This window comes from Castor canadensis, chromosome 16 (genome assembly GCF_047511655.1).
Source record: "Castor canadensis chromosome 16, mCasCan1.hap1v2, whole genome shotgun sequence".
In the NCBI taxonomy this organism is placed as follows: domain Eukaryota; kingdom Metazoa; phylum Chordata; class Mammalia; order Rodentia; family Castoridae; genus Castor; species Castor canadensis.
This window is the reverse complement of record NC_133401.1, coordinates 30792978-30804367: the sequence shown is the minus strand read 5'-3', so window position 1 is coordinate 30804367 and position 11390 is coordinate 30792978. Positions and strand designations below refer to the sequence as shown.

Sequence of the window (11390 nt, the reverse complement as noted above, 5' to 3'; positions counted from 1 at the left end):
GCACCAGAAATGTTGTGGGAAATGAGGGAAACAAAGTCACTGAGATTATTTTTACAAGAAGCAGGGAGTTTACTGTGCTAATGGACTCAGGGGAGATAATTTCTCAAAGCTCTGAGCCCCGGACTGTGACAGGAGTTGAGTTAAATACTTACAGAGTTTTCCCCTTATCCTCCTTTACTACCTCCCCACTTTTTAGTGTGTGGTTACAGTTGCTAGAAAATTTGCAAAGCTAGCAGGTGGCTGCAGTGTTGCAGAGCTAGCAGAAAGTGCTTGTAGACTCAGGATGGGGAAACCAAGGTGAATACCAGACACAGTAAATCCCAGGAAAATAGCCAAGCTACAATAATACACTCATTCCCAGGTCACTGGGCTTCTAGGTTGGGCAGGGGAACAGGGACCTGACTCATGGAGCCTACCATGATTGCCTGCCTGTCGTGAACCAGATTCTCATGAGTACGGAAGTGCTGTTAGACCCTACACAAGTGACCGCAAATGTTCCTACCTTTCAGTCAAGGGGACCACACCTTTGCCCTGTATGATTCTCTTGATACTTTTCCAGTAGTTGAGCCTGAGGACTCAATTTCAAGATTGGACTCATTCGGGATGTCTTGCAACTAGTGGAGTAAGGTTTGAATGGTTTCCCAAGGCATAGGAACTAGAATATGCAAGTGTTTGGGGAGTGAGGCTCAGCTTGTGTAAGGAAACAGAATTTGACTTTCTTAAGGGAAATGAGAGCAGTAGTGCAGATGACAGAAGTGGCCTGGCATTCTCAGGTGGTGATGTCTATTCTAGAGGTAATGGGGATAGTGAAGGTGGTAGAATAAAGGAGGAGGAGTTGTGCCCTGCTTTCACCAGCACATGTGGCTGTAGCATGGAAACCAGATTGTGTAGGGAAGGAAGTAGGAAAAACAAAGAAACTACTATAGTTATCCAGGTGACAGTACCAAAGTAGTACCACATGTGGGAAATATGGTTGGGATTCTGAGTCAGCTCTTTGGGTCTGCCTGGATTTTAGTGACACAGTGTCACCACAAGGTTTTTGAGCTTAGCAAGGAAGGATTGAAGTTCTGTTATGTGGGATGGTGAAGTTCATAGTAGGAATAATTATCATTTTTGTTTTGTTTCAGTGATACTGGGATTTGAACTCAGAGATTCATGCCTGCTAGGAAAGTGCTGCACAAGTTAAGACATGCTTCCAATCCATTTTGTTCTGGCTATTTTTGAGATAGGGTCTCACTTTATTATGCTTAGGCCATCTTGGTCCAGGATTCTCCTATTTTATGCTTTTCACTGGAGTTGGGATGATAGGTGCATGCCAAAACATCCAATTTTTTCTGCTGAGATGGGGTCTTGTGAACTTGTATACCCAGACTGGCCTCGAACCTCCATCCTTCCATTCTCAGCCTTCCAATAGCTGGGATTACAGGCATGAGCCACTTTGCTTAGATGTGATAACTGTCATTGGAGATAGAAGTTTTATTTTTGGTCGTCTAAGGAGTTTGAGCTGTCTTAAGGAATAATAGTAGAGACATGAGGCAGGTATCTAACTTGAAACTGAGGAAGGGAGCAAAACGCAGACATCCAGCATTTGTAGCCAGCATCTGTACCACAATGTAGCTGTGAGTCACAGTGAAGAGTAAGCATCCTGTTCATGGCAGTAATGCCCAGGAAAGGAATGTTAACTGGGTCCTAAGTTTGGGAACCTGAGTGTGTGTGGGTAGTGAACATCATAAATATGGTTTGAAGATGTGACCCTGGAAAGGTGGGGAGAGGATGATCTGGTTGGTGATCAAGGATGCCAATGGATGAGGCATATGACATGGAAGCTGATGCCTGAGTATAACTGAGCAAGATGACTCAGATTCCAGGATGTGTGCTTTTTAGCTGTACTTTGAATGTAGGTTACTTTATGTGACCCCTGGCATATTTGGGACCTTTTGATAATGTAAATGGATTGCTTTAGGATACAAGTGGTCATGAGGAAGGAGTATCTCTGTGTCTGTGGAAGAGGAACACTCAGACTGGTCTCAGAATGAGGATTAGTAAGAACAGAAAGTCTGTGACTAGTGTAATGTGAGTAGGAAAGGTCCAGGGTTGTGTAAGATCCGTAGGTGATTCTTGGTGGCTGAGGTTGAATTGAGGAACAGGATCAGGCAGAGAAGCCTCCATATCAGTATGGGGATGCCTGTGGCAAAGGGGGCTGGCAGTATTTTGGAGTTGCCTTGGATCATATTTCTGTTTTCCATGTTCTCTGGGTGCTTGCTGCTGAATTACTTGTTGAAAGATCAGAGATAATACTGTGAAGTGGGCAGAGGGTAGAGATGTTCTGCTGTGTGAGAGAGGGGTGTTACAGAGACTGATAAGCACAGGGAAGAGTAATGTGGATGATGTCCACCAGGTCCTGTAACAGAGGTTATGAAATGGTCCCATTATCTTCAGCTGTGTGTTGGATGTATAATCTGGGGTCCTATGGAACAGCTTTATGAGAACCCTCTGAGTTTGGATGCAAGTTTCTGAATTTAGAGTGGCCCTCTGCCCACATCCCTGTTGCTGCAGAATGACAGTGATTAGGCATAGGTGGCATTGTAGCCTGTTATCTCTGTGAGGTAGAGAGATGGGAATGCAGGTCTGAAGAGAATGGTTGAATCAGGCAGTGAACTTGGGGGTCATAGGAGAGAAGCTGGTCATAAACATTCCTCATTGTGGCTGGGCTGTGTGACCTTTGAGAACCTGGCCATTTACTTCTTCCAGGAAGGGTGGGGTCTCCTTGATGAGGCTGAGAACTGCTGTAACTCAATCAGTGTGACCATACTTAGTGTGATCTACTCAACTGTCGGTTTTGCTTTTTTTTTTTTTTTTTTTTGGTGATGTGTGGGACTGGTAACTGAACACAGAATCTAACCCAAGATAGCAAGAGCTCTACTACTAAGCTTCACGTTGACTTTAGTTTAATTTTTATAGAATTAGAGAGATAAAGGTTCAGTGTGTTGCTGGCAGAGTGGCTCAAGTGGCAAAGTACCTGTCTAGCAAGTGTGAAACCCTGAGTTCAAACCCCAGTACCACCAAAAAAGAAGTTTCTGTGTGTTCAAGTGACATGTGTGCATGTTTATTGAAATGTATCAAGGATTTTTTGTTTCATTTTTGCCATAATGTTGATTCAACTCAGGGCCTCACCCATGCTAAGCCAATGGCCTACCATTCAGTTACAACACCAACTCACTCAAGGATTTAATAGATATTGTAAGATACACAGACACAAATGATTGACACTGAGCAAGTTTTTACCCACAAATTTATCAAAACAAAGTGGATTGTATATTCGTGATACAGCCACATTTGTTAGTTGGTCTGGAAGCAAGAGAGGATAAGAAAGTTCACAGCCAGAGCTGTTTTGTGGTCTTTCCAGACAAGGAAGGGTATGTGTGCTAATTGCGGATAGTGTAATTTTGTAAATTTACATAGGTTCTAGTATCTAGGAAAGGTCCCTTCTCCAGCTTTATTTCCATCTCCTGCAGTACAGCTGTATAGTAAATTTTTCCACCACAAACAACAAACAGATTACGATTTCCATTTCAACCTCCGGATGTGGCCAAACATGGTCAAGTAGGAACAGAGAGACAAAATTCATGGAGACAGTGGCATATCCTGGAAAGGTCAGGAATATTCCAACCGGCTGTTAATCCTTCAGACCCTCTCCATTTTAGGAACGCTTTTTAGGAAAGTTGCCCTCTTCACTGTACATTGAATAAAGTTCAGACTCTTTCCTCCAATGTCCTGTTATGTGGTAATAAAGAATGGATATTTGGCTCTGAGAAAACTGAGTGACAGTCGTTAAAAAGAGGTGCAATGAGAGTGTCAGCACCTCTAAGATGGACTTGAGGACAATGGGCTGAGACATCCCTGGCTCAAATTTTCAGTTTTACCCAGGGAATTCAGGGGGATCCTGTGCTTTTCACCCAGCGGGGGGGTGGGGTGGGGGAGGGAGACAGAACTCCAGGAGAGCTTCTGAGACTGGAAGAGCTCCTCATTCCCAGAGGGCCATGTATCTCTTGGGGCATCAAAGACATCAGAGACCCTGACAACCCAGCAGGATTCCTTTTGCTGGGCACATGCTAAGTCTGCATCCTCCCGCCAGGGGTGGAAGACTCACAATCTAACACAAGAAGGTGCAGGCAGGAGACTGGGAGGAGACTGCGCTGCCTTCTATAAGAAGAGCCTTCCTGCTCAAGATCAGGGATCAATGGCGCTCTGGAGGATAAGAGTCCCGCCCTTAAATTCCAGCCAAATCATGTGGTACGCCCCTGCAGGCGGTCGTTGACTTCCATAAACTACGTTACCCACAATGCCGCCCGGAGAGTGAACGCGGAGAACGACTGCTTCCGGGTTTGTGCACAGATTCTAGGCGGGACTTCCGGCATCACGGCCTAGGGGGAGACAGAACGGCTCTGAAATCAGGTCTCGCGATCAGAGTTCTTGTCTCGCCCAGTCAGGATCTGCTGACCAGAGCTGTCAGTTCGATTAAAGAGTCGTCCCAGCTGCCCACCGACTGTCTGAGGCACTGAGGAAGTGCCGCGTCCCACGAAACTCACCGTTCCAGAGCTCCACGAGGGGCCTGCTTACGTCACCAGGTAATGATGGCGGATGGCCCCCATTACTGACACCGGTGTGGTGGGGTGTGGGATAGTGGGACAGGCAGGGGACTGGTTTGTTGGGGCTCTGGAGCCCGGAGCATTGGCCCCTCCATGGAAAGGTGAGGAATTCCACCACTGTCCTCAGGCTCCGGGAGCCCTGGAGGCTGTGATGGAGGAGGAACGGGGTCTGGGTTAGCCTCTTCAAGTTTTCCAAACGCTGCGCAGAGTTAGAGCACCCTGGAATGGGGTGACACCGATGCCCAGGAAGAGTGAGTCCTTGTGTCACATCCTCAGGTGGAAAGAGTCAGCGATGAGGACTGTGTTCTGAAGAGAATCCAGGCATCTTGACGTCACTTAGCTCCAGGTCGGGCAGGGGGCAAAGGGGCTTGGGCCCACGAAGCCCCACCATGGTCACTGTGTCACCTCCTTCATCCCACAGGTTCCCATGACTACAGCAGTGCTTATGGATGGCACCCAGGTGAGTGGAGGATATTCCAGGACCTCATGGGTGTGACCCTGCTCTGTTTTTCTGGTTGTGTATTTATTTTTTCTGCCATTATTCCACATTATTGCCCTGAGAGGAGGTGGGGCACGGGTGGAGGCACTTAATAAAATGGTTTCTATTGTAACTTTTGGCAACCAATGATGAGATGAAAGGCTACCCACCTAAGTCCACATATGGGGAAATGCTGGTATATGAGGCTAAACTTGCTCCTGACCTCATTCCTCTTTCTTATGTGAAACTAGAGCAACAAGCAGAAACCAGGCCTAGGATGTCAGGTGTCTATTCTGGAGGTGATGGGAGCAATAGGAGGTTTGGAAAAGATGAGGAAGGTGATTGGACCAGATCTCATCAGGCTCCCTGGGACTGCAGCAAGAACAGACTGTGTAAGAGTTAGGGATGCAAAGTACCTAGGAGAGGCTGCTAAAAAAGTCTAATTGTTATGGCTGCATCAATGTGGTGGTTGGAGAGGTAGAAGATGAGGTTGGGTTCTGAATGGTATTTTATTAGGAAGCCTAGATTTTCCTCTTTTGAGGTTGAGAGAATGAGACAAAAATTGAGTTAGTCTAAGTTTTTGGAAAGCAACTGGGAATATGGAAGCTGTATAACTAGATGATAAAGTTGTCAGTAGCATTAGGTATTGGGTTGGGGTGTAGCTCCTAGGTTCAGTTCCCAGTACTGCAAAAAAAATAGCAATTTTCATTGGGAATAGTAGGGATTTTGTTTTGACCATCTTAAGAGTGAGATACAAAGCTAGGTTTGGATGTACATGCCTATAATCCCAGCTCTTCTAAAGTGAAGGTAGGCGATTTGGAATAGAGTCCATCCTGGGCTTCAAAGAAACAAAAAACACAGATTTTTCCAAAGAGTGTTTGTGGAGCTATCCAGTTAATAGAGATGGCCAAACAGAAATTAGGAGAATTAATCATGGAGACATTCGCAAAGGTTTGCCCTGCCTGTATCTTGAGTTACAATAAGGAAATGGAATCAAGTTTTTATGTTTTTCTTTTGTATTTTTGAAACTGTTCTTTTTACTAGGGTTTGAAATCAAGGCTTTGCACTTGCAAATCAGGTGTTCTACCATTTGAAGCATACCTCCAGCCCATTTTACTCTGGTTATTTTGGAGATGGGGTCTTTTGAACTATTTGCCCAACCTTGCCTTGAACCGTGATCCTCTCGATCTCAGCTTCCCAAGTAGCTAGGATTACAGGTATAAGTCCCAGCCTAAAATTAGTTCATGTTATTTTGTCCAGGCTGACTTTGAACTCTTGTGGTCTGTGGTCATCCCAAATCAGCCTCTCAAGATCTCCGATTATGGGCATGAAGCACCATGCACAGCAAAATCATGGTGTTGATAATAATCCCATTAGCAGCCCAGGACAGGATGGTGGGGTCCAGGACTAGGCCTTATACTTGAGTATCTGGGTGTTGTTTTGGGGCATCATAAAGACAGCTGTTGCAGTAAAGTAGTTGTAGGAACAATGCAAGAAATTGGATGATCTGGCAGGTTGCCTAGGCTATAGGAGTAGTGGGACATTAGTCACATTCAGAAACATAGAGTAAGTGGGGCAAGATGAAAGTGTGGTCTGTACCAGCATCTATTTGTGAGATTTTGGGGCTCACCACATTTAGGAGTGACTGTTGGAATGTCAGGAGAGTTTCAGTCATATGGGTGAATTGGCCCTTGGACATAAATAGTAATTTGGGATGATTATTCGGTCTGTAGTGCAGTATCTCTCACAACAGGCATTGGGTTACAGTTAAAGAGGGCAAGGCTGTGACTGCTGAAGGGATATTGCAACACAACTACAAGAAGGACTTTGCTTGTCTTGAATCCTGAGGTGACATGATAGCTGAGACCGAAGCAAGGAACAGAGTTAGGCAAGAGGCATTCAGAGCAGGGTGGAGGCTGCCTCTGACAAAGGAAGCATCAGAAGTCTGGGGAGCAGTGGGTCCTGCCTCAATTTGTGGATGCCTTGTGCTAGTTAGTTTAATGGAATAGGAAGACGCCTCTGATGTGGGCAGGAGGACAGGAGTGCTGGAGGGCTGAAGGTGGCAGCAGGAGTGAGTGTGTGTAAGCGATGTGGTCCAAAAAAACATGCAGATGTTCAGGGAGAAGGGGACAGTGAGCCTACCACTTGTTGGCATTGGCATTGAGGACATAAGGTGAAGTGTTGTATGTTTGAGGCACAATCTAGAGAATTTTCATAAATTGGCTAACAGAAGTAGCCCATTTTTTTTCCAAGGTCCCTAGTTACCTGGCTTCTCTTGGCCCAACTGCCTGTTGGTGTTGTAGGAGGACACAGTGATATCCAGGACATCATGATTGGTGAGCTTCAGTGGTCCTGTGCCTGGTTTCTCTTCAGAGGTATGAGAGAGGGAGGAGAGTAAGCAATAGAACAATGTGTGGGTGATGAACTTGAAATCCTTGAAAGAGAAGTTGATCATTTGATGATATGTCCCCGTCATGATAGGGCTCTGTGAACTTTGAAGATGTGGCCATTTACTTCTCCCAGGAAGAGAGGGATCTCCTTGATGAGGCTCAGAAACTCCTGTACCTTGATGTGATGCTGGAGAACTTTGCACTTACGATCTCACTGGGTAAGGTCCTCACATCAATACTGTGTCATGTTTTCTGTCTATTTTCATTTTCCCCAGAGGCAGCTATGCTCTTTCCTTAACCAGTATGTAGGCCATGGTGACTTTCCCACTTCCTTTGCATGTGTGCTATTGGTATGAGTGCTAGCTGTGCTTACTGCCCCAGATAGCCCTGACATCATTGCCACAAAGATATTGTGGAAGGGTCTGGGTGGCAGAAGTCTTGAGTCAGCATGATGGATCTTATTTGCATTGCCCTCTTCTTGGTCAGATGACTGTGTTCACATGTGTGACACACTCCACACTAAGTTTTGTCTCCTAGATATTCCTCATAGCTCTCTTTTGTCAGAAGTTGAAGGCATTTCATAATCCAACACTATTGGAGACCAGACTTTTTTTTGCCAGATCTGGCTTCCAGGCTTTAGTGTAATACTTTCTTACAAATTTTTGTATATTGAGGTGTTCTGGGCTACTGCTGATCACGCATCTGTCCTGTGTTTCTTTAAGGGTCACATCATGCTATCCCTATGTAGTTGGACAAATGGGGGTATCAGGAGTCTCCTGGTTGTTTTGTAGGGTAGACATGGCAAGATAGTGTGAGAGGAGGTGTGGTCTTAATGAGTTGGTACTTGGCAGGACTCCAGGTTTATATTCAAGTCATGCCAACAACCTTCAGTTTGTACAACAGTATTGTATTTCTCCCCCATACTTGACACTTGGCCCACTTGTCATTTCATCTCTGACTTTGGCCTCTTGCTGCACCAAACTTTGTGGTCTCTGAGTATCATTTATTCCTCTGCAAGGCCCCCTCTCAGTGCTCTCCAACACTGATCCACTTCTAGTTTGTTTTGAAGTGTGCACATATTCCTAACTATTTCTCACCATAGTTCAAATTATTTTCCTGAGACTAGACCCAAGCACTCTTACACCGAATGTACAGGTAACCAGCCTGCAAGTTTTTACCGATTATGACTTTGGGGATGCTGCATGGCATGACATGGTTGGTAGTACCATGAGATGGTTGCACCTAAAGTATGTTTGTCCTTAGTGAGTGGGTAATCCTGCCTGTTCCTGTGCTACAGCTTATCCTTGTATCCACTGGACTTGAGGCCCAGTGCTGTAAACCATCCCTTCTATAAATTGAATCCTGCTTCCATACCCTCCAGTTTTTTTGGGTCAGGGGGGTAGCTCAGTAATAATGTACATCTCTAGCATGTGCACGGTCCTGAGTTTGATCCCAATACCACAAACATACCAATCCCATGCACTTCTTTTCTTTGGAGCGAGTTTCCCTTCCCCCATAGTCTACATGCACTCATTATCATTTCTTTGACTTCAGGTTGTGAGTATAAAAGAGAGTGTGAAGAAAAATCTGTGCAGAACATTTCTGTGGAAGGAGTGTTACACTTAACTGCAAAGGCATGTCCATCCACCCTGAAGACTCATGCCTGTAACATCTGTGTCCCAGTCTTGAAAGACATTTTGCACCTGACTGATCCACCTCTGCATAACCTGTATGTAACTGGGGTATGTGCAAGCAGTTCCAAGAACCAGAAGCATGACAGTGCAGAAAAAACCTTGAAGAGACACATAGGTGGGACCTCATTTGGGAAGAGCTATGAATTTTGTGTGTCAGGAAAGACCTTTAATTGTTTGGAGCTTTGGAAAGATTTCCCAGCTTTTTTTGACCTTCTGCAGCCCCAGTTCATTTCTAAAGGTGAGAAGCCAAACAGCTCTGACTTGGCAGAGGCTTTTCACAGTAGAAAATGTAATGACAAGGTGTTTAAATGCAGGGAAGAGTCCAGTCACAAAAATACAGCTTTTCATAACCTGTTATTATACATTGGAAAATCTCATGAGCACAGCAAGAGTCAGGTAGTGTTCCACAATGAGTGCTCACCTGTTCAGCTCCATAGTGTAGAAAGGCCTTATGGGTGTAGAGAATGTGGCAAATCCTTTAAGCGATTAGATGCCCTTACTGTACACCACAGAGTCCATACTGGAGAAAGGCCCTATGAGTGTGCAGAATGTGGCAAGTTATTTACTCGAAAAAGTTCCCTTACTCTACACCAGAGAGTCCATACAGGAGAAAGGCCTTACCAGTGTGGAGAATGTGGCAAGTCCTTTGCACGAGTAGGTGCCCTTACTGCTCACCACAGAGTTCACAGTGGAGAAAGGCCTTATGAGTGTAGAAAATGTGGGAAATCATTTAAGCTACGAGGTGCTCTTACTGCACACCAGAGAGTCCATACTGGAGAAAAGCCTTATCAGTGCATGGAATGTGGCAAATCTTTTAAGTTGGAAGGTGCACTTAAACTGCACCAGAACATTCATACTGGAGAACGGCCTCATAAGTGTGGCAAATGTGGAAAATCTTTTCTTCGACGTGACAGTCTTCTGAATCACTGCACAATTCATTCTGGAGGAAATTCTGTACAGTGCTGTGAATATGGGGAAACCCTGAGACAGAATGCTAGTCTCATTAGATATCAGGTAGTTCACCCTGGAGAAAGGCCTTATGAGTGTAGAGAATGCGGAAAGTCATTTAAGCTACGAGGTGCCCTTATAGTACACCAAAGAGTCCATACTGGAGAAAGGCCTTATGAGTGTAGAGACTGTGGAAAATCTTTTAAGCAAGTAGGTGCCCTTATAGGACACCAGAGAACTCACACAGGAGAAAGGCCCTATAAGTGTAGAGAATGTGGAAAATCATTTAAGCTAGGAGGTGATCTTACTGTACACCGTAGAGTACATACTGGAGAAAGGCCTTATGAATGCAGCAAATGTGGGAAATCATTTACACAACTCTCTGGTCTCCTCCATCACCAAAAGCATCATAGAACAGAAATACCCCATGAAGAGAACAAGGGTGGGAAATCTTTCAACCTGAAGCAGCAGAAAGTCTCAGCTTAGGACTAGCCCTAGGTATAAAAGGAAATTGCTTTTTGTTCAGTATAGTTGCTCTAGTGAGCCTTTTTGGGGGATCCATTTGTCTGAAGTTGAACTGCACATTTCCAAAAATGTCTAATGGTGAGATTCCGGACAAGCCTTGCATAAACTACTCTGCACTTCAGGAACCTTGCCAGAGTGAAATTGCCACACTTACAGGAGCCATACCCCTCACTCAACCAGTTTGTACAGTAAGCAGAAACTACACTGACTACTAATGCAAGGCACATAGGTCTATTTTCTTTGAGGGAAATATTGTGTCATCTTAACCATTAGGGCAACTTTCTTACGTTTCCTGGGTGGTCATGCCATGATAAGATCCCATTAACACCGCAGTTCGACTGGAGGCTTGCAAGGAAAACTTAGCCTCTTCAAAGTTTCTGGTCTCACATAACATTTATAATTAATGTTTGTAGCCTCCATATTACAATCTAATAACTACCTTCCTCACATTACTCTAGTTTTTGCCATAATAAATGCCTCATTGTTGAACCCAGTTTGAATTATGGTGGTTGTTTTAAGTGTATTGGGTGACAGTATATGAATTAGATTTTGTTCGTTTGAGTGGATGGACCATTTTTATGCAACCCCCCAGCAATAGGTATCTCAGTAGGGAGAGCATAATAGCAGACAGTAGTTCATTTTCCTGTTTTTGCTTATTATGGACTTATGAGTAATTAATCTATGACTTTCTGGTTCTAATTTGTAA

The 11390-nt window shown here is 44.7% G+C and overlaps 1 protein-coding gene across 1 annotated transcript; it reads left to right on the top strand.

Moving 5' to 3' along the window:
• Positions 1-4387: 4387 nt before the first annotated feature.
• LOC109674635 (zinc finger protein 772-like) lies at positions 4388-9181 on the top strand. The gene is made up of 5 exons (XM_074058535.1): positions 4388-4628; positions 5071-5109; positions 7609-7735; positions 8644-8672; positions 9072-9181. The coding sequence occupies exons 2-5, from the start codon at positions 5077-5079 to the stop codon at positions 9141-9143; spliced, it is 261 nt and encodes an 86-aa protein (XP_073914636.1). The 5' UTR covers positions 4388-4628; positions 5071-5076; the 3' UTR covers positions 9144-9181.
• The last annotated feature ends 2209 nt before the right edge of the window (positions 9182-11390 follow it).